Here is a 27,557-nt window from a genome sequence, read left to right as displayed (position 1 = left end):
TGGTTTTGTAATATACAATACAATACAATACAATACAATATATCTTTATTGTCATTGTACCCAGGGGTACAACGAGATTGGGAATGCGCCTCCCATACGATGCAATAATTTAAGTAATTAACAGCAACCCAACGAAACGAAACAATTGTAACAGTTTTTAGACAGGGTAAAGTGCAAGTTGATCTATGCGTTGTGGCCATCCGGCTCAGCAGGACCGGTTCACAGCAGCTATGACCCTGGGGATGAAGCTGTTCCTGAGTCTGGAGGTGCGGGCGTAGAAGGCCTTGTATCGTCTGCCCGATGGAAGGAGTTCGAACAGACTGTTGCAGGGGTGTGAAGAGTCTTTGTGGATGCTGGTGGCTTTTCTGAGGCATCGTGTGTTGTAGATGCCCTCCAAGTCTGGTAGCTGTGTTCCGATGGCCCTCTGAGCTCTATGGACTACCCGCTGTAGAGCTTTCCTTTCTGCCTCCGTGCAGCTGAGGTACCACACAGGGATTCCATGCGTTAGGATGCTCTCGATGGTGCAGCGGTAGAAGGTCGTCAGCAGCTGTTGGGCTAGACCAGACTTTTTCAGTGTTCTTAAGTAGAACAGTCTTTGTTGTGCCTTCTTGACCAGCGCAGCAGTGTTATTGGACCATGTTAGGTCCTCCGAAATGTGAGTGCCCAGAAACTTGAAGCTGGACACTCTCTCCACACTGTCCCCGTTGATAGAGATCGGGGCATATTCCCCGTTATGTGACCTGCGGAAGTTGATGATCAGCTCCTTGGTCTTGGTGGTATTTAGGGACAGGTTGTTATCCGAGCAGGGTTCTCCCCCCCCCAGCTTTTATTTTGCGCGCGGATATGTTAAAATAGTTATTGGTCATAAAGATGGAGCACTGACCACATTTATTCATGGGTACATCATTTAAATGTTGAATTTTGATTGGCTGGGGAGGGGGTGGGTTGTGAATGGGACAAGTCATAATGGTGATCTGATGACGTAGTGCCTCTCCCTGTGGCCAGTGTACAAGAGGGGTAGGGGGGGGGCCTGGTGGTACTTTGACCAACGCTGTCTCTCTGGTCCCCATTGTAGTATTCTCTTCAGGCAGGTTGCAGTTCAGACCACCAGCTCCGTTTTAAGAGTGACGATGTGTGGTGGTCCATTCCTGAGCGCCAAGGTGAGCAAATACTGGACCACAGCCCGGGGGCCATCGCAGCCCCAGCTTTTCGCCTGAGTGGGTTCTGCACAAATGGATAGCATGTCTGATAGCGGTAGGTCGGATAATCAAAGAATAAGGAACTTCAAGAAGAAAGGGCGAGACCTCGAGGCCGTGAGGCGGCAGCAGAACGAGACCGTCGTCGAGCTGAGGAAAATCAAGAGGGACGAACACTACCTAAAGCGGAGGAATGTCCTGGTTGGCCATGAGGAATCCGATCCGGATGGTGACGTCAAACTTCAGAATGTATCGTTGCAAGAGATAATGAAGAACGTGGTGAGCGACAATCAGGAAATTCAGCTGAGTGGGGTGCAAGCTGCCCGAGAGTTGATCTCCAGTGAATATGCTCCTCCAATAGGTGATTTGATCGGCTCGGGCATTTTGCCAGTTCTCATGCATTCCTTGGAGCAGGACCAAAATCATCCGTTGCAGCTGGAAGCAGTGTGGGCCTTGGCGAATATTGCCTATGGTTCCTCAGAGCACACCGAGGCTCTGATTAAGTCAAACGCTGTCCCACTCCTGTTAAACCTGCTCGGCTCCCCGCATCAGGATGTATGTGAGCAGGCACTTTTGGCCCTGGGCAACATCATAGCTGACGGGCCCAAGTACAGAGATTATGTCATTAGTTTAGGAGTTCTAAAACCTTTACTTGCTTTTGTCAGTTGTTCACCTCCCCTCGCTCTGCTTCACACGATCACGTGGGTCATCGTCAACCTCTGCCGTCAGAAGGATCCTCAGCTGCCAAAGGAAATCGCCCAAGAGATTCTTCCAGCTCTGTGTGTCCTCATTCAGCACACTGACGTCCACACGTTAATAGACACGGTCTTGGCTTTGTCCTACATAACCGACGCCGAAGACGACCAGATTCAGGTTGTTATAGATTCAGGAATCGTTCCTCATTTGGTGCCTCTATTTGGCCACCAGGAAGGTAATATCCAGACCGCAACGTTGCGAGCTGTGGGGAATATAGTGACTGGTACCGACGAGCAAGCACAGGTCGTCTTGAACTGCGGGGCCCTTGCTTATTTCCCAGCTTTGTTGACTCATTCCAACGCGAGACTTAGTAAAGATGCTGTATGGTTTCTTTCCAATGTCACCGCTGGCAACCAGCAGCAAGAACAGGCGGTGATCGGTGCGAATCTCATCCCTCTGGTCGTTAAACTCATGGAAAATGGTGACTTTGCGACTCAGAAGGAGACTGCTTGGGTCATTGCCAATCTGGCGAACAGTGGCAGAAAGGAACAAATTGATTATCTCATTGAGCAAAATGCAATCATTCCATTCTGCAAGCTCCTCACGCTGATGGACCCTCAGATAGTCATAGTGGTGCTGGACGGGCTAAGTAATATCATAAATACAGCAAGTGATAAAACTGAACTGATAGCAAATCAGATTGAAGAATGTGGGGGTTTGCAATTAATTGAGCAGTTACAGCTGCACGAAAATGAGGAAATATATAAACTGGCGTATGATATCCTTGATCAGCTGACAGCTGAGGAAGAGGACAGCTCTTATGTGGTAACAACGAAAATGGAAGATTCAAAACTTCATTTTAATTCGGGCGATCCAGAGAAAGGGTTTCAGATCTAAGGGGGCATCCCCACTCTGGAGCGATTGGAGATTTCATCAAACTTAATTGGATCTAGTGCTGCAGTTAATTGCAGTTACTTACACAGTTTATGTTTGGCTTTCCTGACAATCCCGCGTGGAACAAAACTCTTCCTTCCGTTCATATCGCGGTTGCTGTTCGCGAATCAGGAAAGGAAGCTACTGATCAGAGATGGCCTATGGATGCAGTTTAATGCAAATGTACACAGACAAGGTGTTGTTCTGCAGCTCGTTTAATAAAGTTCAGTAAAGAAAAATGTAAGTTTATCTTTCTTGGGCTGAATAATTTGATTCCCTGTTTGTTGGGTTGTCTTTTTTTTGTTTGAAGTGCAAAAAGTACCCTCACAATTTCCACATCATTCATCCTCTTAACTATTGTCAAGTCAGCGGTTCTCATCGACCTTGCGTGATTCTGATCTCATCAACCTGCATTGACGACCGTATGAATTGGTCTGCATGCGGGCTGATGACATGGGACATGCAGAGACAGGCAGAACCAAACTTTGCAGCTGGTTCTGAGAGCTTCCAGCCCCGGGCGGTCGCGGTGGCGCGGCGGTAGAGTTGCTGCCTTACAGCGATTGCAGCGCCGGAGACCCGGGTTCCATCCCGACTACGGGCGCTGTCTGCACGTTCTCCCCGTGACCTGCGTGGGTTTCCTCCGAGATCTTCGGTTTCTTCCCACACTCCAAAGACGTGCAGGTTTGTAGGTTAATTGGCTTGGTGTAAATGTAAATTGTCCCCAGTGCGTGTGGGATAGTGTTAATGTGCGGGGATCGTTGGTCGGTGCGGACTCGGTGGGCCGAAGGGCCTGTTTCCGCGCTGTGCCTCTAAACAAAGCACCTTGTGATACTGTTCATACACGCATGGTCTCAGGGTAACGTACATGGAGGAGCCCGGCCCCTTCCCAGTTGCCAAACTATCAAATCGCATTACAATTTGAAGAGTAGTTGTGTAGGAGAAGAGGTGGCCAGTAACATTAAAATAAAACAATGGGTGACAAATGTTGTTCTGAGTTTTGTCCTTCAACGACACCCAAAGCCCTATTGCTGATCTTTGGGCTCGGGATCTGACAGGCAGCCTGTGCATCCGGTCTTTGAGTTAGACAATAGACAATAGACAATAGGTGCGGGAGCAGGACATTCGGCCCTTCGAGCCAGCACCGCCATTCAATGTGATCATGGCTGATCATTCTCAATCAGTACCCCGTTCCTGCCTTCTCCCCATACCCCCTGACTCCGCTAACCTTAAGAGCTCTATCTAGCTCTCTCTTGAATGCATTCAGAGAATTGGCCTCCACTGCCTTCTGAGGCAGAGAATTCCACAGATTCACAACTCTCTGACTGAAAACGTTTTTCCTCATCTCTGTTCTAAATTGACCTACCCCTTATTCTTAAACTGTGGCCCCTTGTTCTGGACTCCCCCAACATTGGGACCATGTTTCCTGCCTCTAACGTGTCCAACCCCTTAATAATCTTATACGTTTCAATAAGATCTCCTCTCATCCTTCTAAATTCCAGTGTATACAAGCCTAGTCGCTCCAATCTTTAGGTCATCAAAGATAGCTACGATGCTTTGCAGTCGTGTCAATTCACGCCAAAACATTGCCCATCCATTCCCCCCCCCCCCACACATACTTCCTGACCTACTGAGTTAGTCCAGCACTTCATGTTTTGCTCAAGATTTCAGCCTCTTCAGTTTCTCGTGTCTCCACATCATGCCACTCTTCGGTTTTCTGTGGAAAGCCAGTACAATATAATGTTCAGAGGAAGACACAAAACGCTGGAGTAACTCAGCGGGTCAGGCATCGTCTCTGGAGAGAAGGAATGGGTGACGTTTCGGGACGAGACTCTCCTTCAGACTGATGTCAGGGGAGGGGGCGTGATAAAGATAGGATGTGGTCGGAGACAGGAAAACTGGTGGGAGAACTGGGAAAGTGGAGGGGATAGAGAGGGAAAGCAGGGACTATCTGAAGTTAGAGAAGTCAATGTTCATACCGCTGGGGTGTAAACTACCCAAGCAAAATTTGCGCTGGGCCTCACTCTGACAATAGAGGAGGCCCAAGACAGAAAGGTCAGTGTGGGAGTGGGAGGGGGAGTTGAAGTGCTGAGACACCGGGAGACCAGGTTGTTTAAGACGGACTGAGGGTGTTCAGCGAAACGATCGCCGAGCCTGCGCTTGGTCTCGCCGACGAAGAGAAGTTGAGACCTGGAAAAGCAGATGCAATAGATGAGGTTGGAGGAGGTGCAGGTGAATCTCTGCCTCACCTGGAAAGACTGTTTGGGTTCTTGGATGGAGTCGAGGGGGGAGGTAAAGGGACAGGTGTTGCACCTCCTCCTTAGATGGAGTCGAGGGAGGAAAATGTTCAGATTGGTTAGAGCTATTAATGTGGTGGAGAATGTGGGCAACATGAGCTGTGTAAGGTGGACATTAATTGGACAATAGACAATAGGTGCAGGAGTAGGCCATTCGGCCCCTCGAGCCAGCACCAACATTCAATTTGATCATGGCTGATTTACTTTAGCAGTGGTATTTACCTCCAAAACTGAAGGAATTGACTCCTGATGTAAATATCAAAGCAAGGGGTGTCATACAATGACCCAAACGGAAAGTACCTGAAGGATTTCACCCCATCAGTTCTGTTTGCCCTCTCATTATTTCTGCGTACTGTCAAGACTGCAGCCCAGCTCAAAATGGAGGAACAGCACCTCAGATTTCGCTCAGGCAGCTTACAACCCAGCGGTATGAATATATATTTCTCTAACTTCAAGCATCGCCTCTCTCTCTCTTTGTCCCACCCCCACCCTAGTTGTTGCACTGGTCTCACTGTCTGTATAGTTGTGTAGGGGCCTAGTGAGATCGCACCTGGAGTTTTGGTCTCCAAATTTGAGGAAGGATATTTTTGCTATTGAGGGCGTGCAGCGTAGGTTCACTAGGTTAATTCCCGGAATGGCGGGACTGGCGTATGTTGAATGACTGGTGAGGCTAGGCTTGTATACACTGGAATTTAGAAGGATGAGAGGGGATCTTATCGAAACATATAAGATTATTAAGGGGTTGGACACGTTAGAGGCATGTTCCCAATGTTGGGGGAGTCCAGAACAAGGGGCCACAGTTTAAGAATAAGGGATAGGCCATTTAGAACTGTGATGAGGAAAAAACTTTTTCAGTCAGAGAGTTATGAATCTGTGGAATTCTCTGCCTCAGAAGGCAGTGGAGGCCAATTCTCTGAATGCATTCAAGAGAGAGCTAGATAGAGCTCTTAAGGATAGCGGAGTCAGGGGGTATGGGGAGAAGGCAGGAACGGGGTACTGATTGAGAATGATCAACCATGATCACATTGAATGGCGGTGCTGGTTCGAATGGCCGAATAGCCTCCTCCTGCACCTATTGTCTATTGTCTATTGTCATCCTGGTGAGTTTCAGTGTCTGTACAACTCATTATCACCGAGCCCACAGCCAACAATGGACCATTTCCTTGATTATCGTTACTTTTTTGCATGTCTGTTTTGCATTCATCTGTTCTATATCTCTCTACATCACCGTCTGTATCTCTCATTTCCCTTTCCCATGATTCTCAGTCTTGACCCAAAACGTCGTCTATTCCTTTTCTCCAGAGATGCTGCCTGACCCGCTGAGTTACTCCACCTTTTTGTGCCTATCTTCTGTTTAAACCAGCATCTGCAGTTCCTTTCCTACTCATTATCTTATGAGATGGGTAGATTCATTGGGGAAGTCTGTTGTCTGCTTGGTGTTGTGAAGGTAACATTAAACTGGAGAGAGTGCCAAGAAGATTCACAGGGATGTTACGAGGACTTGAAGATCTGATTTCCAGGGAGAGGTTGGGCAGCCTAGGATTTAATGGAGCGCAGGAGGCTGAAGAGTGATTTTATAGAGCTGAATAAAATCACAAGGGCAATAGATAGGACGAATGCCCTTTTACCCATGGTAGGGGAATCAAAAACGAGAGGACACATGTTTAAAGTGAGAGGCCAAGATGTAGTTTAGTTTTTTTAGTTTAGAGATACAGCGTGGAAACAGGCCCTTCGGCCCACTGGGTCTGCGCCGACCAGCGATCCCCGCACATTAACACTATCCTACACCCACTAAGGACAATCTTTTACATTTACCAAGCCAATTAACCTACAAACCTGCACGTCTTTGGAGTGTGGGAGGAAACCGAAGATCTCGGAGAAAACCTACACGGGTCACGGGGAGAACGTACAAACTCCGTACAGACAGGACCCGTAGTCAGGATCGAATCTGGGTCTCTAGCGCTGCATTCGCTGTGAGGCAGCAACTCTACCGCTGCGCCACCGTGCCAACGTACTATGAACCTGAGGCCGCGCCACCACCACTGAGGGGCAACTTCATCACCCAGAGGGTGGTGGGTATATGGAACGAGCTGCCAGGGGAGGTAGTTGAGGCAGATACTATAACACCATTTGAAATTCACTTGGCGGGAAACATGTTCCCTATGTTGGGGGAGTCCAGAACCAGGGCCCACAGTTTAAGAATAAGGGGTAGGCCATTTAGAACGGAGATGAGGAAAAACTTTTTCAGTCAGAGAGTTGTGAATCTGTGGAATTCTCTGCCTCAGAAGGCAGTGGAGGCCAATTCTCTGAGTGCATTCAAGAGAGAGCTAGATAGAGCTCTTAAGGGTAGCGGAGTCAGGGGGTATGGGGAGAAGGCAGGAACGGGGTACTGATTGAGAATGATCAGCCATGATCACATTGAATGGTGGTGCTGCCTCGAAGGGCCGAATGGCCTACTCCTGCACCTATTGTCTATTGTCTATTGTCTACATAGATAGGTAAGGTTTAAAGGGATGTGGGCCAAACACAGGCAAATGGGACTACCTTAGACGGGGCATTTTGACAGCATGAGTTTGGCCAAAGGTTCCAGCTCAGTGGTCTTATCAGTGCCACAGTATGACCTTGGGTGTAAGTCTTTGAAAGTTGCAGTCAGAGCCCGGGAGCAGAATCTGAAATCTGAAATCACCAAAGAAGTCATGATTTCAGAAAACTTTGCCATAATTCTTGCATTCGAAAGAATGCCTGACCCAATTCACAGACACCACTACCTGCTGAACTGCTGGAGGATCTCGGCATCTTTGGAAGGAAGTACAATGTCGAGCATCAAAGACCGTAACTACATGTTATTGTCTGAAATGGGCAGCACCTACACAGTGAATGGTTGCACTCTGGGGAGTGTTGTAGAGCAGAGGGATCTAGGAGTGCAGGTGCATGGTTCCTTGAAGGTGGTGTCGCAGGTAGATAGGGTGGTCAAAAACGGCTTTTGGCACGTTGGCCTTCATCAGTCAGAGTCGTTGAGTGTAGAAGTCGGGAGGTCATGTTGCAGTTGTATAAGACGTTGGTGAGGCTGCATTTAGAGTATTGCGATCAGTTCTGGGCACCGTGTTATAGAAAAGATGTTGTCAAACTGGAAAGGGGTGTAGAGAAGATTTACGAGGATGTTGCCAGGACTAGAGGGTCTGAGCTATAGGGAGAGGTTGAGTAGGCTGGGACTCTATTCCTTGGAGCGCAGGAGGATGAGGGGTGATCTGATAGAGGTGTTTAAAGTCATGAGAGGAATAGATCGGGTAGATGCACAGAGTCTCTTGCCCGTAGTAGGGGAATCGAGGACCAGAGGACATAGGTTTAAGGTGAAGGGAAAAAGATTTCATAGGAATCTGAGGAGTAACTTTTTCGCACAAAAGATGGTGGGTGTATGGAACAAGCTGCCAGAGGAGGCAGTTGAGGCTGGGAGTAGATAGCACAGATTTGGAGGAATAGGGGCCAAACGCGGGCAGATAGGTCTCATGCAGCTGGGACATGTTGGCCGGTGTGGGCAGGTTGGGCTGAGGGACCACACTGTATCATTCTACGACTCTAATATCATTGACATGGTGATGTTAGAATGATTCATCCATGGGATCTGTGGCAATGCTTTTCCTTATCTTGCCATTTTTCAAGTAATATTTTGGATGTTGAAAATAAATAAATCCTCCTGTGTTTTATGATGTATTATGGTGTGGTTTCAGAAATGTTTCTCACTGATTGCACACATTTTCTGCAGAAGTCCAACCAGGCAGGAAACTGAACCGATTCACCCGAAATGTTGAAAGACTGGAGCGGCTTGGTCTCCAAATTTGAGGAAGGATATTCTTGCTATTGGGGGCGTGCAGTTTAGGATTACTAGGTTAATTCCCGGAATGGCGGGACTGTCATATGTTGAAAGACTGGAGCGACTAGGCTTGTATACACTGGAATTTAGAAGGATGAGAGGGGATCTTATCGAAACATAGAAGATTATTAAGGGGTTGGACACGTTAGAGGCAGGAAACATGTTCCCAATGTTGGGGGAGTCCAGAACAAGGGGCCATTTAGAACGGAGTTGAGGAAAAGCTTTTTCAGTCAGAAAGTTGTAAATCTGTGGAATTTGCTGCCGCAGAAGGCAGTGGAGGCCAATTCCCTGGATGCTTTCAAGAGAGAGCTAGATAGAGCTCTTAAGGATAGCGGAGTCAGGGGGTATGGGGAGAAGGCAGGAACGGGGTAGTGATTGAGAATGATCAGCCATGATCACATTGAATGGTGGTGCTGGCTCGAAGGGCCGAATGGCCTACTCCTGCGCCTATTGTCTATTGTCTAAATGCCAATGTTGGATCTCCATCATATTTTTCATTTGTCATCGCTGAGGAAATGAATGAATGAAAGAAATGTTATTGTCACATGTACCTAGGTACAGTCAAACGCTTTGATGTGCCAGCGTCCTAGGCAGTAGGCAGTTTAGCGGCACGGTGGCGCAGTGGTAGATTTACTTCCTTATGGTGCTTGCAGCTCCAGAGACCCGGGTTCAATCCCGACTACGGGTGCTGTCTGTACGGAGTTTGTACGTTCTCCCCATGCCATGCGTGGGTTTTCTCCGAGATCTTCGGTTTCCTCCCATGCTCCAAAGACGTGCGGGTTTGTAGGTTAATTGGCTTGGTAAATATAAAAATTGTCCCGAGTAGGTGTAGGATAGAGTTAATGTGCGTGGATCGCTTGACCGATAAATAAATGGCCAGTCATGGATAAACGATAGAAGGTGACTCTGATGTCCATGATTCAGCTGATATTATTTTCTATTGGGCATTTATCATGCAAGCTAACCAATACCTACTTTTGAATGGAATGTGCTTAAATGTACATAGTTCTAGATTCTGCTTAAGTCGCAAATTTCAGTCAGTAAAAGACCCAGCCTGTTCCCTAGATTCTGCTTAAGTCGCAAATTTCAGCCTGTTCCCTGCTTAACCTTTCAACCCTTCAAAATATCATTGAAGGCCTGTCATGAAAGGCCTGAGGTTTCCAATTTTACTCTTGAAAGGTGAACAAGGACGACAGGAAGTCAAGAAGAGTCTTTTAGTCTGAACGCAGCATTCTGAAGCTTCAGTAGTGACACAAGATATCGCAGATACTGGAACCGGGAGCACAATTCTCAGTGGATGTAAATGGCTCGTTGAAATTTCGGGGGTTGACACACCTTGATCTGGATTGGTTAATGGTCTCAACCATAGCTGTCTTCTGTTCTTTTAATTCCACAGATGCTGCCTGGCCTAGTGAGTTCCTCCAGCAGATTATTTTTTGCTGTGAAGCCCCAAAATTGATTGCAGTGCAATAAATCTGAAAATGGTTTGTGGCACAGGATGTTATTTATGCGTGCCACACTCCTGCCAGGGACTCCACTTTCTTAACAGGTTAACAGGCAGAGACAGAACAAACAATATAAGAAAATAACTGCAGATGCTGGTACAAATCGAAGGTATTTATTCACAAAATGCTGGAGTAACTCAGCAGGTCAGGCAGCATCTCAGGAGAAAAGGAATGGGCGACGTTTCCGGTCGAGATTTCCCTCTATCTTCCTGTCTCCACCTATATCCTTCCTTTGTCCTGCCCCCCTGACATCAGTCTGAAGAAGGGTCTCGACCCGAAACGTCGCCCATTCCTTCTCTCCCGAGATGCTGCCTGACCTGCTGAGTTACTCCAGCATTTTGTGAGCGAACAATATATATTAATTGCAACCCATCGTTTGAACATTAGATTTTTCTGTTACTGAGGAAAATGTGTCTATTGGAATTATTTAAAACTAGACCAAGTAGACCCGTTGGGCCCAAACCTCTCCTGCATTGGTGCAGCACCCTCTCCTACCCCCCCCTCCCCTCCACCTCCTCCTCCCCCCCTCCCCTCCCCCCTCCCCTCCCCACTTCCCCTTCCCCCTCTCCATCCCCCTCAACCCCCCTTATCCACCCCCCTCCCTCCCTCGAGTAGTAGCTCTACTCAATAACCAAAAGTCTATAGCCCCTTTTTGCTCTGGTTTATTTCATTCACATGTTTAAACGGTAATGTTGTATTCTTAATGTTTTATGCTTTATTCTTAATTCTTTACTGGATGTTCGTGGTTGTCACTTGGGAGCGGAGCACCAAGGCACATTCCTTGTATGCGTACATACTTGGCCAATAAACTTTCATTCATTCATTCATTCATTCATTCAATGAGAGAATTCTTTTTGAACTGCAATTCTGCTGCTACTAATCACCAGCAATATCTTGTGTAGGAAAATAACTGCAGATGCCGGTACAAATCGAAGGTATCACAAAATGCTGGAGTAACTCAGAAGGTCAGGAAGCATCTCTGGAGAGAAGGAATGGGTGACGTTTTGGGTCGAGACCCTTCTTCAGACTGAAGAATGGGTGACTTTAGATTTAGATTTAGAGATACAGCGCGGAAACAGGCCCTTCGGCCCACCAAGTCCGCGCTGCCCAGCGATCCCCGCACATTAACACTATCCTACACACACTAGGGACAATTTTTTAAGGGTCTCGACCCAAAACGTCACCCATTCCTTCTCTCCAGAGATGCTGCCTGACCTGCTGAGTTACTCCAGCATTTTGTGATACCAGTAATATCTTAAGTGTTTCTATGAAATGATCAACTTTTTCCAAATTCCTGTAATGTGTTTCATTCAATGTGATCATTAGAATAGGTGGGTGAGGTTTGAATCCTGGAATCTTCAAAAATAATTTGAAGTTTAAAAAATATTTTTTCTGTGAAAAATAATTATAGTAACTACTAGACCAAGTGGACCAGTTGGGACCAAACCTCTCCTGCATTGGTGCATCATCCCCTCCTCCCCCCTCCCCCCCCTCCCCCCCCACTACCCTTGCCCTTCCCCCCTCTACTCCCCTCTCCCCCTCCCCTCCCCCTCCCTCCCCCCCGCCCCCTCCCCTCCTCCCCTCCCCTCTCCCCCCAACCCCCCTTCCCCCTCACTCCATCCCCCTCAACCCCCCTTATCCTCCCTCCCCCCTCCCTCCACCCCCCCTCCCTCCACCCCCCCCCCCCTCCATAGGAGATAGAATTAAACTTTAAAATGTGAATAACTTAAAAAATATAACACCGATTTCAATGAAACCTCTTCCATTAGCACCAAAGGGACGACGGTGAGTAAGGTGGGCCTGAAATTGTCGCGCTATCGTGCACCGTTTTGGATGTAGTTCAGGAACAAACAACAAACAAACGAGAGTTTTAGTATAGAGATAACTATAACGGAATGGCTGATGAGATTTGTAAATTACTTGTCCAGTGGAGGCATTTAATAAATGCTCATACTTAAACTACGTTTATCTTGGTCAAGCTGTGTTTTGTTTTTAACTCTTCAGGCAGCCTTTCCCCCCTGGAGACCGGGTGACTTTTAACGGAAAGGAATGCATTTGCCAAAAGTGCTCTCAGTCTCTGATCACCAATTCAAAACACGTGGCAGCTCAAGCTCCTACAAGTAAGTACATTTGGTTTCCTCCAGATATTGACAGAGTATTTCTGAAGGTCACTCTATGTGCAGTCACTGACTTTTTCCAAGGGTCTTCTAAGGCCCCCCTCGGTCATGGCCGACCATGGGTGATGCATCCTGGGTATTGGCTGCTTGCTCCAAACCTCGGCTGGAGCAGCGTGGATGTGTGGGTCGGATGCAAGTCTGGACGATGTCATGTGAAGGACAGGCTGTTGCCCGTGCAGCACGTCCCCCCTCTCCACATCGCTGATCGATCCAAAGGAACAACAGAGCCATTACAGTTTGGTACCAGCGCCATCGCAAGAGCTGCCAGAACAAAGTTATAGACAACGACGAACTGCCTGAGGGACTCCGACTCCGGATTTTTCTTGATGTTTACTCCTGGAGCCTTTTCCATGACTGGATACGGCCACAAGGCAGTGGAGGTTTTAGATCAGAGTTTTCCCTCTCCTAGATGGACTGCCTTCCCAGGCTGACGAGCCTCATCTGCCCGAGACCCGTGGGGGTGGGAGAGTCTACCTTCCCGTCTATAGCACCTGCCCACTCCAGCCTTCATCCATCCGCCTTCCCAGCCGTTGTGACGCTCCACTAAAGTCAGCCATCATCCTCCGCCTGTTCCACCATCAATGGTCAATAGTCGATTTATTTGTCACATACACATAAATGTGCAGTGAAATGAAAGATTACCCACAGTCCAACAACAAGAGCAATAAAAATAAGCAATAACACACACAATCACAAACCAACACAAAACAAAAAGAAACATCCATCACAGTGAGTCTCCTCCAGTCACCTCCTCACTGTGATGGAAGGCCAGAATGTCTTTTTCTCTTCCCTGCCGTCTTCTCCCGCGGTCAGGCTGTTGAAGTTGCCACGTCGGGGTGGTCGGAGCTCCCGACATTGAAGCCCCCGCCGGGCGGAGAAAATCCCACAGCCAATACCAGGCCACGTCGATGTCGGCCCCCAGGGCAGGGCCCGCGAGCTTCCGACGTCTCCGCGGCCCGCGGCCGAAGCCTCCGGAGACGAGTCGCAGCTGCTCCTGCAGCGCCACCACAGCCTCCGAAGGCAGCCAGCTCCGCAGGTGGTGAGTCCGGTCCGCGGGCTCTGCGAACCAGAGCCCCAGGTGGTCCCAGCTGGAGGCCGCCAGCTCCAGGTGTTTGGCCGATGGTAGGCCACAGCGGGAACGGAGACACCATCCAGAAAACAAAGGTCGGGTCTCTGTTCGGAAGAGACAATTTTACAGTCCCCCGTCCCCCCCACACACATAGTACACAACCACAAAAAAACACTACATCACATCTAAACACTACAATTAAGACAAAAAACAACAAAAAACACAAAAGACAAACAGACCGCAGGCAAGCCGCAGCTGCTCTTTGTCAGGGACCTCCCCCTCGACCTTACCGCCATGGGTGACCCTACCAGGAGCGTAGCTCCAGACAGCATCGATCTCAGGATCTCAGGACCACACAAGCTTCTTCACCGCGACAAGGTGACAATGCACGGAGAAGGGCCAGTTAGCTGCCTTTTGGAAAATTGAAGATTATTCCTTGATGAAGGGCAGCACGATAGAGCTACTGCGCCACAGCGCCAAAGACCCAGGTTCGATCCTGACCAAGGGTGCTTGTCTGTATAGAGTTTGCACGTTCTCCCCATGACCTGCGTGGGTTTACTCCGAGTTCTTTGGTTTCCTCCCACACTCCAAAGACGTACAGGTATGTAGGCTAATTGGCTTGATGTAAATGTAAAACAAACTGTCCCTAGCGCGTGCAGGGTTAACGTGCGGGGATCGCTGGTCGGTGCGGACCCGGTAGGCCGAAGGGCCTGTTTCCACACTGTATCCCTAAACTAACCTAAACTAAACCAAAGACGTACTCCATTTAAATATAATGCAGTTATGAGTGGGCCTATCATGGAATGGAATTATAGAGATGTTGCAGCTCAAAAGGAGGTAGTTAGTGCCATTGTGCATGTCATCACAGTCGTCTCCCAGAACAATTACTAGTAATGTTCCCCGACCCTCCCCTACAACGTTGCAAATGTCTCCTCACAATAGCCAATGTCTCATCCAACAGCCAGCTGAAGGTGACAATAGACAATAGACAATAGGTGCAGGAGGAGGCCATTCGGCCCCGCCATTCAATGTGATCATGGCTGATCATTCTCAATCAGTACCCCGTTCCTGCCTTCTCCCCATACCCCCTGACTCCGCTATCCTTAAGAGCTCTGTCTAGCTCTCTCTTGAATGCATTCAGAGACTTGGCCTCCACTGCCTTCTGAGGCAGAGAATTCCACTGATTTACAACTCTCTGACTGAAAAAGTTTTTCCTCATCTCCGTTCTGAATGGCCTACCCCTTATTCTTAAACTTTGGCCCTTGGTTCTGGACTCCCCCAACATTGGGAACATGTTTCCTACCTCTAACGTGTCCAACCCCTTAATAATGTTATACGTTTCGATAAGATCCCCTCTCATCCTTCTAAATTCCAGTGTATACAAACCTAGCCGCTCCAGTCTTTCAACATACGACAGTCCCGCCATTCACGGGAATGAACCTAGTGAACCTACGCTGCACGCCCTCAATAGCAAGAATATCCTGTGAAACCCTGTGAAACAGTGAGGCAGTGAAACCCTCCTCCATCACTTGCATTTCAGATTGCAACCTCATAGTGTCGAAAGGTTTTTCCTCCTGTCACCATTCTCTTCCCCTTTATTTTACACACGTGACCTATGATTTTCCATCACTTCACCGTTGGGAAAGAGTCTTTCACTTTCTTTTCTGTCCACATCCTTCCTTTTGAACTGAATTGGATGGAATATTTTACGGTCACATGTGTGACAAGTTACAGTGAAATTCTTTGTTTGCTTGCCCAAGGGATGGAAATAGTCGTCCATATAGGCGCTGACAAAGTTACAAATTCCCCCCCAGCCCCCACTGGTGTAGTTCCCCCTTTGTACCACCCTCCCCCCCCCACTGGTGTAGTTCCCCCTTTGTACCACCCTCCCCCCCCCCACTGGTGTAGTTCCCCCTTTGTACCACCCTCCCCCCCCCCACTGGTGTAGTTCCCCCTTTGTACCACCCTCCCCCACTGGTGTAGTCCCCCCTTTGTACCACCCTCCCCCACTGGTGTAGTCCCCCCTTTGTACCACCCTCTCCCCCCCAGCCCCCACTGGTGTAGTTCCCCCTTTGTACCACCCTCTCCCCCCCAGCCCCCACTGGTGTAGTCCCCCCTTTGTACCACCCTCCCCCACTGGTGTAGTCCCCCCTTTGTACCACCCTCTCCCCCCCAGCCCCCACTGGTGTAGTCCCCCCTTTGTACCACCCTCCCCCACTGGTGTAGTCCCCCCTTTGTACCACCCTCTCCCCCCCAGCCCCCACTGGTGTAGTCCCCCCTTTGTACCACCCTCTCCCCCCCAGCCCCCACTGGTGTAGTTCCCCCTTTGTACCACCCTCCCCCACTGGTGTAATTCCCCCCTTTGTACCACCCTACCCCTCCCCCACTGGTGTAGTCCCCCCTTTGTACCACCCTCCCCCACTGGTGTAATTCCCCCTTTGTACCACCCTCCCCCACTGGTGTAATTCCCCCCTTTGTACCACCCTCCCCCACTGGTGTAGTCCCCCCTTTGTACCACCCTCCCCCACTGGTGTAATTCCCCCCTTTGTACCACCCTACCCCTCCCCCACTGGTGTAGTCCCCCCTTTGTACCACCCTCCCCCACTGGTGTAATTCCCCCTTTGTACTACCCTCCCCCCTCCCCCACTGGTGTAGTCCCCCCTTTGTACCACCCTCCCCCACTGGTGTAGTCCCCCCTTTGTACCACCCTCCCCCACTGGTGTAGTTCCCCCTTTGTACCTTCCTCCCCCCTCACGGTTGTCCCCACCCTGCTGGGTCCTCCAGTGTTCCTTCCCTCGGCAGCGGCGACTCACATCCACGTGTCCGTCCTCGTCCGTCGGTCGGCGCCATCATCGGCCGCCGTGCCGACCTTTAGCTTAGAGATGCAGCCCGGAAACAGGCCCTTCGGCCCACCGGATCCGCGCCGACCAGCGTTCCCCGCACGTGAACACTCTCCGACACCTACACCCACTAGGGACAATTTTTTACATTTATTCCAAGCCAATTAACGTACGTACCTGCACGTCTTTTGGAGTGTGGGAGGAAACCGAAGGTCTCGGAGAAAACCCACGCAGGTCACGGGGAGAACGTACAAACTCCGTGCAGACAGCACCGGTAGTCGGGATGGAACCCGGGTCTCTGGCGCTGCATTCGCTGTAAGGCAGCAACTCTACCGCTGCGCCACCACGACCAGGCCCCCGGCTGCAGGCTTCACCGACCCGTGAGGCTCTACCTCCGACTTCCTATCGTCTATCCCTCACTTATTTCAGATGACTGAGAGGAAATGGAAAGATGTACAAGGTTGGAAGAGGATTGAAAGACATGACGCCGTTTGAGGAAAGAATATTTTGGTGATAGGGAGTCAGCATATCAGTGACAACAGACAAAAGTGACGGGCTAGCTCTGGTGTGATTATGGAGGGTTTAAGTTAAATTGGCTGTCAACTGGGAGCCTGACAGTAGAATCAGAAGGGAGAAAAGCTAAGCTGGAATCAGAAGGTAGAAGGTCTGAAGAAGGGCCTTGATCCGAAATGTCACCCCATTCCTTCTCTCCAGAGATGCTGCCTGTCCCGCTGACTTACTCTGGCTTTTTGTGTCTGTCTTGGGTTTAAACCAGCATCTGCAGTTGCTTATTACACACCAGAAGGTAGAAGTTGAAGTGACTGATAATTCAGGGAGGGAAAAGGGAAATAGTGCAGGGCAACGACAACCAGAGAATATCAGGAAGGGCCAAATTGTATCAGCAGAAGAACACATCTGCAAATAGCCAGTCAGGGACAATAGACAATAGACAATAGGTGCAGGAGGAGCCCATTCAGCCCTTCGAGCCAGCACCGCCATTCAATGTGATCATGGCTGATCACTCTCAATCAGTACCCCGTTCCTGCCTTCTCCCCATACCCCCTGACTCCGCTATCCTTTAGAGCTCTATCTAGCTCTCTCTTGAAAGCATCCAGAGAATTGGCCTCCACTGCCCTCTGAGGCAGGGAATTCCACAGATTCACAACTCTCTGACTGAAAAAGTTTTTCCTCATCTCAGTTCTAAATGGCCTACCCCTTATTCTTAAACCGTGGCAAGAACAAATTAAAGGCAAAAAGAACCAAAACGAAATGGAAAAGTCAGTTCATTCTAATTAACGTCAGTGTAAAGATTCCAATGTGGTATGTGAGAATATAAATAACATAACTAAATTTGACTTATAATGCATGTGTTATAAATGAGGTTAGTTCGTGCGTGACTCTTGCGTGGCAAATCAAATTTTGTTTATTGCTGGCTGAGATAAACACAGAGGAATGTGAAGTGGTGGCAATAACAGAGATAAGTGAACATAACAGAGCTCAGGAAGGACAGGGAAGGAAAGAAAGGAAGGTAGCAATGCTGTGTAAAGAGAATGTTTACAGGTACCTGGAGAGGGAGGGTACTGCAGAAGAGTCACTAGTACTGCACAGAATCTGTTTTGTTACAGCAAAAAGCAATATTGCAAAGCTGGGACATTTTAGTTTAGAGATACAGCACGGAAACAGGCCCTTCGGCCCACCGGGTCCGCGCCGACCAGCGATCCCCGCACATTAACACCATCCTTCACCCACTAGGGACAATTTTTACATTTACCAAGCCAATTAACCTACAAACCTGCACGTCTTTGGAATGTGGGAAGAAACCGAAGATCTTGGAAAAAAAAACCCACGCGGGTCACGGGGAGAACGTACAAACTCCGTACAGAGAGCAGCCATGGTCAGGATGGAACCCGGGTCTCCGGCGCTGCATTCGCTGTGAGGCAGCAACTCTACCGCTGCACCACCGAATATAGGAGTGATCTTTCCCACCCATATCTCTAGATATTGGTGCAAGCCTCTGAACTAACAACTGGTTCAGTAACTCAACCTCAATGCCGTCACCTCTATTCCAGACTCGCTGGAATTTAGAAGATTGAGGGGGGATCTTATAGAATTTTACAAAATTCTTAAGGGGTTGGACAGGCTAGATGCAGGAAGATTGTTCCCGATGTTGGGGAAGTCCAGAACAAGGGGTCACGGTTTAAGGATAAGGGGGAAGTCTTTTAGGACCGAGATGAGAAAGTTTTTTTTCACACAGAGAGTGGTGAATCTGTGGAATTCTCTGCCACAGAAGGTAGTTGAGGCCAGTTCATTGGCTATATTTAAGAGGGAGTTAGATGTGGCCCTTGTGGCTAAAGGGATCAGGGGGTATGGAGAGAAGGCAGGTACGGGATACCGAGTTGGATGATCAGCCATGATCATATTGAATGGCGGTGCAGGCTCGAAGGGCCGAATGGCCTACTCCTGCACCTATTTTCTATTTTTCTATGTTTCTAAGTAACAGTTCCCATCAAAGCACAGCAAGCAAGATGAAGATTCGGGAATTTATTTTTCACTCTGTCTTTTCTATTTCAGATTATCTCACTTTTGGAAACTTTGAGGCAATCTAGGCATTTTCTAGGCATCCGATTCATGCACTCAAACACTTTTTTTTTGAGGGAACATTTAGCTGCGCTAAAGGTAGACACACAATGCTGGAGCAACTCAGCGGGTCAGGCAGCATCTCGGGAGAGAAGGAACGGTTGACGTTTCGGGTCGAGACCCTTCTTCAGACTGATGTCAGGGGAGTGGGAGGGAAAAAGATAGGATGTAATCGAAGACGAGTGGGAGAACTGGGTAGAGGGATGGGATAGAGAGGGGCAAAGATAGGTCACGATCGCCGAGCCTATCCAAGATGCTGCCTGACCCGCTGAGTTACTCCAGCATTTGTGTGTCTACCTTCGATTTTAATCAGCATCTGCCGTTTTCTTCCTACACATAGCTGCTCGAAATATTGGAAGTACAACATCGATTTAAAGAAGTCCTTCTAACCTACAGACATTGGTGGAGTGATGCTACTATGCCTTGGCATTGCATATTAATCTAATAATCTCTCTTTTTCTCTCTCCTTTTGTTTTCACCGTCGATCTTTATATAGTTTCCAGATCTCTGTTTCGGGAGATGCTTGGACACATAGGATCTTAAGGTGGCATCCCAGAGGGAACCCTAGAAAGTTACCCTCAAAGCCATAACTTAAACCCAATAAGGCTCTGGCAAATCTGATATTTTCCTTTGGTCTTGGAAGAAAATATGTAATTCAGGTGCACTGGTAGATTATTCACACAGGATCATAATAAATTATCTCGGAAAATAACTGCAGATGCTGGCTCAAATCGAAGGTAGACACAAAATGCTGGAGTAACTCAGCGGGTCAGGCAGCATCGCAGGAGAGAAGGAATGGGTGACGTTTTGGGTCGAGACCCGTCATCAGACTGATGTCAGGGGAGGGGGCGAGACAAAGAAAGGATGTAGTAGGAGACAGGAAGACAGTGGGAGAACTGGGAAGGGGGAGGGAAAGAGAGGGACAGAGGAGCTATCTGAAGTTAGAGAAGTCAATGTTCATACCGCTGGGGTGTAAGTTGCCCAAGCAAAATATGAGGTGCTGTTCCTCCAATTTGCGCTGGGCCTCACTATGACAATGGAGGAGGCCCATGACAGAAAGGCCAGACTGGGAGTGGGAGGGGGAGTTGAAGTGCTGAGCCACTGGGAGATCAGGTTGGTTGAGGCGGACTGAGCGAAGGTGTTGAGCGAAACGATCGCCGAGCCTGCGCTTGGTCTCGCCGATGTAGAGAAGTTGACATCTGGAACAAAAGATTCAATAGATGAGGTTGACATCTGGAACAGCATAGTGAGAATGCCCTGCAAAATAGCTCAGTTGATCATATGAGATTGTACTTGCAAATGTGGCAAAGGTTATTGAAAAGGTATTGAGCAAAGGCAATGCTTATCTTCTGAAAGTGTAAAGGTAGACACAAAATGCTGGAGTAACTCAGCGGGTCAGGCAGCATCTCTGGAGAGAAGGAATGGGTGACGTTTCGGGTCGAGACCCTTCTTCAGACTGAAGTCAGAGGAGGGGGCGGGACAAAGATAGGATGTAGTCGGAGACAAGAAGACTAGTGGAAGTCGGTGACAGGAAGACTAGTTGGAGCTTAGCTCTACTTTGAAAAAGTTCTCCTCTCTTCGACGAAAGTTCAGCTCTACTTTTCTGAAAGTGTAAAATCGCCCTATGTTTAGTTTAGTTTAATTTAGAGATACAGTGCAGAAACAGGCCATGTGGCCCACCGAGTCCGCGCCGACCAGCGATCCCCGCACATTAACAGTATCCTACACACACTAGAGACAATTTTACACTTATGCCAAGCCAATTAGCCTACAAACCTGTACGTCTTTGGAGCATGGGAGGAAACCAAGATCTCGGAGAAAACCCATGCAGTTGACAGGGAGAACGTACAAACTCCATGCAGACAAGCAGCCGTAGTCAGGATCAAACCCGGATCTCTGACGTTGTAAGGCTCTACCTCTGCGCCACCGTGCCACCATGGCCTGGTATATTTGAATTTAGTTCATCAGTCAAGGAAGGATGCCCTTGTCTAAATATTTCCCTGTATCAAATTCTTTGCACATTGTGAAAATAAGCCATCTATCAGTTTTAATGCATGCTAACGAATTATATACCAAATAAAAGGATTTAATATGGAAATTGGTTAGTTAACTATTATGAAGAAAAAATCAGTGCATGACTAGTAATTATTAATGGACTAATGAACTGATTATTTTGATGCGTGGAATTGACAGCATGATGTTTTATGAATGTAAATTCCCTTGGCAATATTCTTCATATCATTTAAAAGTTATAGTTAGATTGCAGAGTGTTCAACTAGTTTTAGCCAGAATTTAATCTCATCTAATTAAAAAACATTTATTTTTTTTGCAGACTGTGAAGGCTGTGGCTTGGAAATTAAAAATGGCCAATCCTTGGTAGCTCTCGACAAGCAATGGCATCTGGGCTGCTTCAAGTGTCTTACTTGTGGGAAAGCTCTGTCTGCTGAGTATATCTGCAAGTAAGTACTGTTTGTTCAAGGGATACAGGGAGTAAATGACAGCAGTGTGGGATCAGCCACTCAAAGGGCGGTCACGGTGGCGCAGCGGTAGAGTTGCCGCCTTACAGCGAATGCAGCGCCAGAGACCCGGGTTCCATCCCGACTACGGGTGCTGTCTGTATGGAGTTTGTACGTTCTCCCCGTGACCTGCGTGGGTTTTCTCCGGGATCTTCGGTTTCCTCCCACACTCAAAAGACATACAGGTTTGTAGGTTAATTGGCTTGGCAAATGTAAAAATTGTCCCTAGTGGGTGTAGGATGGTGTTAATGTGCGGGGATCGCTGGTCGGCGCGGACCCGGTGGGCCGAAGGGACTGTTTCCTCGCTGTATCTCTAAACTAAACTGGACCAAATCTGTGGGACATGCAAAAGTAAACGTTTGGGATCGGCCACCCATTTATCTGCCATCCGAGTTTTACTTTCCATTGACTTCAGTGTAAAGAAATTTGCCCAGTGATTAACAGGAGGCCATTCAATACCACCTGTTTCCCATTCCAGCCAAAATTGAAAGTAATTTCAATTCCTTTCATTTCTGAGTAATCACAAAATTCATTTAGTCACAAAGCCTGAAGTTTGTCGTCATTGGAGAGAAATTGCACCAGGTTTTCCCACTGGACCTTTTCTCTGAAGTACTTGGAATTCCTGAAGCATCACAAATGGGCATATTTAATAGCAACATAGAAAATAGGTGGATGTTGGCAGGACTAGAGGGTGTGAGCTATAGGGAGAGGTTGAGTAGGCTGGGTCACTAGTCCATGGAGCACAGGAGGATGAGGGGTGATCTTATAGAGGTGTATAAAATCATGAGAGGAATAGATCGGGTAGATGCACAGAGTCTCTTGCCCAGAGTAAGGGAATCGAGGACTAGAGGACATAGGTTCAAGGTGAAGGGGAAAAGATTTAAAAGGAATCCGATGGGTAACCTTTTCACACAAAGGGTGGTGGGTGTATGGAACAAGCTGCCAGAGGAGGTAGTTGAGGCTGGGACTATCCCATCGTTTAAGAAACAGTCAGACAGGTACATGGATGGGACATGTTTGGAGGGATATGGACCAAGCGCAGGCATGTGGGACTAGTGTAGCTGGGACATTGTTGTCCGATGTGGGCGAGTTGGGCCGAAGGGCTTGTTTCCACACTATCACTCTATGACTCTAGTAGGGCATTCGGCCCTTCGAGCCAGCACCGCCATTCAACATGATCATGGCTGATCATCCAAAATCAAGGTTTCAAGGTCAGTTTATTGTCACGTGTACCAATTAAGGTACAGTGAAATTCGAATTACCATCCAGCCATACTAAAAAAAAAGCAACAAGACACACAACTACATAAAAGTTAACATAAACATCCACCACAGCGGATTCACCACTTTCCTCACTGTGATAAATGGCAATAAAGTCCAATCTCCTTCCTCTTTTATTCTCCCGCGGTCGGGGCAGTCGAACCATCAGCGGTCGGGGCGATTGAAGCTCCCGCGGTCGGGGCGGTCGAAGCTCCCGCGTTGGGGCGGTCGAAGCTCCCGCGGTCGGGGCGGTCGAAGTCCCTGCGTCCGGCTTGGAGTTCCCCGAAGTCGGTCTCTAACCAGACACCGCGGCCTCCGCGACGTTAAAGTCCCGTAGGCTTCCACGATTGGAGCCCCAAAGACGACCCCCGACAGGGATCGCGGGCTCCGAGATGGTAAGTCCTGCGATGGTGATCCCGGTCGATCTCCAGCAAAGGCCGCCAACTCCTTGATGTTAGTCCTCAGTGATAGGCCCCAGTATCGGCGATACAATACGGAAAAGAATCGCATCGCCGTCGAGCTAACAGATTAGAAAAAGTTTCCCCCAACCCAACTCCCCCCCCCCCCCCCCACCCCCCAGATAAAACAACCTACAGAACACTAAAAAACATACATTTAACACATACAAACAGACACAAAGATGGAAGGGACAGACAGACTGTTGGCGAGGCAGCCATTGCTGGCGCCACCCGGTGGACTCTTGTGGTTGGATTTGATTTTACAAATAAGTTGGGAGACAAATAAATTGTCACTATATCCACTCTATCCACGCCTAACAAGTTGCCGCATAAATAAATAATTAAGAGACAAATAAGCACCTCAAATAAATTGTGCTTAATTTCAGACAAACCATCGTTCAATTAATATTGTGCCAAGATAGATAAAACTCCAGTGACTTTTTAACTAGTTTTAATTAGGTTAACCATTCACAAAATGCTGGAGTAACTCAGCAGGTCAGGCAGCATCTCAGGAGAGAAGGAATGGGCGACGTTTCGGGTCGAGACCCTTCTTCAGACTTCTTCATTTATTTAAAATGAAGTAACTACAAATGGTGAAGTCCCAATAATGAGAGTCAGGATCAGAATTTAATATTTTACTGGTAACATACTACTGAATGTGATGAACAATCTTTTCCCATTGTTCCCATTCTGATAAAATGAACCATGTTCCGAAGTGAAGCGTTATCTGGGACTGTCACTGGTTTTAAATAGGCAAGCTTCATATAATAAAAACTTCATTTAGAAACATAACAAATAGGTGCAGGAGTACCAAAATCAGTAAGGTAGGTATTATTGCTAGTTATATGTTCAGCACGTGCCACATAGGCTTAGTTTTCAAGTATAAATATTGTGTGATAAACATTCGCTAGATTTGGCACGGTGGCGCAGCGGTAGAGTTGCTGCCTTACAGCGAATGCAGCGCCGGAGACTCAGGTTCGATCCTGACTACGGGCGCCGTCTGTACGGAGTTTGTACGTTCTCCCCGTGACCTGCGTGGGTTTTCTCCGAGATCTTCGGTTTCCTCCCACACTCCAAAGACGTACAGGTATGTAGGTTAATTGACTGGGTAAATGTAAAAATTGTCCCTAGTGTGTTTAGGATAGTGTTAATGTGCGGGGATCGATGGGCGGTGCGGACTCGGTGGGCCGAAGGGCCTGTTTCCGCGCTGTATCTCTAGAAATCTAGATTTTTGTAACTGCATGTACAAGTGCTTCGGTCTGTTTGATCTTCAAAAGTTTTCCCGTGGACTAAGTTCGATGAAAGGAAAATAACTCATGAAAAACAATAATCCTGAGATTCAATTCTAAAACTCAATTTCTCTTTTTATCTGGAAGTGGAAGGTATTTTAGTGAAGCAATGTGCACCATGTTGGCTGAAAGTGAAGAGGGAATCTATTCTGTTTGATACAGATAACATACTGATGAATCCATTTCTAAAAGTAGACAATGGCTTTATCATTGTTCAACATGCCAGAAAACAGTTATCTCATTCTTATCATAAGGTCATAAGTGATAGGAGTTGAATAAGGCCATTCTGTCCATCAAGTCTACTCCGCCATTCAATCATGGCTGATCTATCTCTCCCTCCTAACCCTATTCTCCTGCCTTCTCCCCATAACCTCTGACACCCGTACTAATCAAGAATCTATCTTTCCCTGCCTTAAAAATATCCACTGACTTGGCCTCCACTGCCTTCTGTGGCAAAGAATTCCACAGATTCACCACCCTCTGACCAAAGTTGGGCAGAATCGTTTTAAGTTTAGTTACTTATTTCTGTTAAAAAAATTAATTACTCTATATGTAAAATTATTAAGAGTTGTATTAATTTAATTTGGTAAACATAAACTATCTAAAGAATGGTGGCAATTCAGTGGGTGGGGCCAAATAACTAATTTCACGATTGTTTAGTTTAGTTTAGAGATACAGCGCGGAAACAGGCCCTTTCGGCCCATCGGGTCCGCACCGACCAGTGATCCCCGCACATTAACACCATCCTACACCCACTAGGGATAATTTTTACATTTACCAAGTCAATTAACCTCCATACCTGTACGTCTTTGGAGTGTGGGAGGAAACCGAAGATTTTGGAGAAAAACCACGCAGGTCACGGGGAGAACGTACAAACTCGGTACAGACAGCACCCGTAGTCGGGATGGAACCCGGGTCTCCGGCGCTGCATTCGCTGTAAGGCAGCAACTCTACCGCTGCGCCACCGTGCCACCCTTATTGTTGTTAAAACATTTGAACTGTAACATTAATGTTTGCGTGCACAAATAAACATTTACTTTCCTCATCTTTTAAAATAAAACCCACTCCTATGTACACATTAGCAGAGATTATGATCATTAATACCTCCACTAAATAACAGAAGTCCTCAGCTGTTAGTGAATTGGCATCACACGCATGTGCCTTTTGTGCGAGACGTATAATTTTCCATTAAATAAATATCTCAGTTGTTGGTTTTGGGCAGATCTCCTGTGATAATAAACTAGTTGCTGTTACAAATCAGGCATCTCCTTAAAGGTAAGACACCCATCCTCCAGAAAGGTCATAAGGAATAGGAGTAGAATTAGGCCATTCGGCCCATCAAGTCTACTCCAATCATGTAGCTATTCAACCATGGCTGATCTATCTCCCTCCTAACACCATTCTCCTGGCTTCTCCCCGTAACCTCTGACACCCGTACTAATCAAGAATGTATCTATCTCTGCCTTAAAAATATCCACTGACTTGGCCTCCACAGCCTTCTGTGGTAAAGCATTCCACAGACTCACCACACTCTGACTAAAGAAATTTCTCCTTATCCCCTTCTTGAAGGACCGTCCTTTAATTCTGAGGCTGTGACCTCTAGTCCTAGACTCTCCCACTAGTGGAAACATCCTCTCCACATCCACTCTATCCAAGCCTTTCACTATTCTGTCTTTCAATGAGGTCCCCCCCTCATTCCTTCGAACTCTAGCGAGTACAGGCCTAGTGCCCTTCATAGGTTAATCTACTCATCCCTGGATCATTCTTGTAAACCTCCTCTGGATCCATTCCAGAGCCAGCACATCCTTCCTCAGATATGGTGCACAAAATTGCTCCCAATACTCCAAATACTGGCCTTCGAGCCTCAACATGACATCCCTCTTTTTGTATACAAGCTCTCTTGAAATAAATGCTAGCACTGAGTTTGCTTTCTTGTAGTTAGTTTCAATAATTTTGGTTCAACATGTTCTGTGAGGATCAGCAATAATTTACTTAGCCTTTTTAAATTGTACATGGGGGATATTATTGCCCAGCATGGCTGAGGTGTGGCTTTGTGAGGTTGCGTTTCACCACCTGTTTGAATTACAGCTGCTCCCCGTTTTACGATGCTTCGACTTGCGACAGTTCGACTTTGCGTTGGCGCAAACGGCAGTGACCCCTTTGCTTCCAGCCACGTGATCGCCTGTAGTACAATGCATTTCGACTTACAATACGTTCGGTTTCCGGTGGGTTTCTCGGAACGGAACCCCATCAGAAGCTGAGGAGCACCTGGTACCCTCTTACCAAGAGAGCGGAATTCTCTGCCTCAGAAGGCAGTGCGGGGCCAATTCTCTGAATGCATTCAAGAGAGAGTTAGATAGAGCTCTTAAGGATAGCGGAGTCAGGGGATATGGGGAGAGGTCAGGAACGGGGTACTGATTGAGAATGATCAGCCATGATCACGGTGAATGACGGTGCTGGCTCGAAGGGCCGAATGGCCTCCTCCTGCACCTATTGTCTATTGTCTATACCGTCTGCATTACAAATACAAATGGCATAATCATAAAATATCCCTTTTGCAGAGATGGGAATCCTTACTGTGAGGCTGATTATCATGCCCAGTTTGGAATCAAATGTGAACGCTGCACCAAATTCATTACTGGCAGAGTATTGGAGGTAAGAATAAATATTGTGTGCTTAGTGTTTTATTTAACTGTTTTTTTTTCTATTTAAACTTTTTTTTCTTATTTCTTTCTCATCCCTTATCCTCTTTATACAACAGGCCTGGGTTTTTTTTTTTCAGATACACAAAATGGGATAAGAAAATAGAGTCATAGA

General features: G+C 47.6%; 1 protein-coding gene and 1 pseudogene across 1 annotated transcript in view; both read left to right on the top strand.

Moving 5' to 3' along the window:
- Positions 1-27,557, top strand: part of ablim2 (actin binding LIM protein family, member 2) — a 180,332-nt gene that overhangs the window by 45,539 nt on the left and 107,236 nt on the right. The window contains exons 4-6 of the mRNA XM_078407171.1: positions 12,500-12,615; positions 21,551-21,677; positions 27,302-27,395. Of these exons, the coding sequence (XP_078263297.1) occupies positions 12,500-12,615; positions 21,551-21,677; positions 27,302-27,395 (337 nt within the window). The remainder of the gene's footprint in view (positions 1-12,499; positions 12,616-21,550; positions 21,678-27,301; positions 27,396-27,557) is intronic.
- LOC144600933 (importin subunit alpha-3 pseudogene) lies at positions 1,233-2,789 on the top strand (annotated as a pseudogene).

Source organism: Rhinoraja longicauda, chromosome 1 (genome assembly GCF_053455715.1).
Source record: "Rhinoraja longicauda isolate Sanriku21f chromosome 1, sRhiLon1.1, whole genome shotgun sequence".
In the NCBI taxonomy this organism is placed as follows: Eukaryota; Metazoa; Chordata; class Chondrichthyes; order Rajiformes; family Arhynchobatidae; genus Rhinoraja; species Rhinoraja longicauda.
The sequence above is the reverse complement of the archived record's forward strand: the minus strand, read 5'-3'. Positions and strand labels throughout refer to the sequence as shown.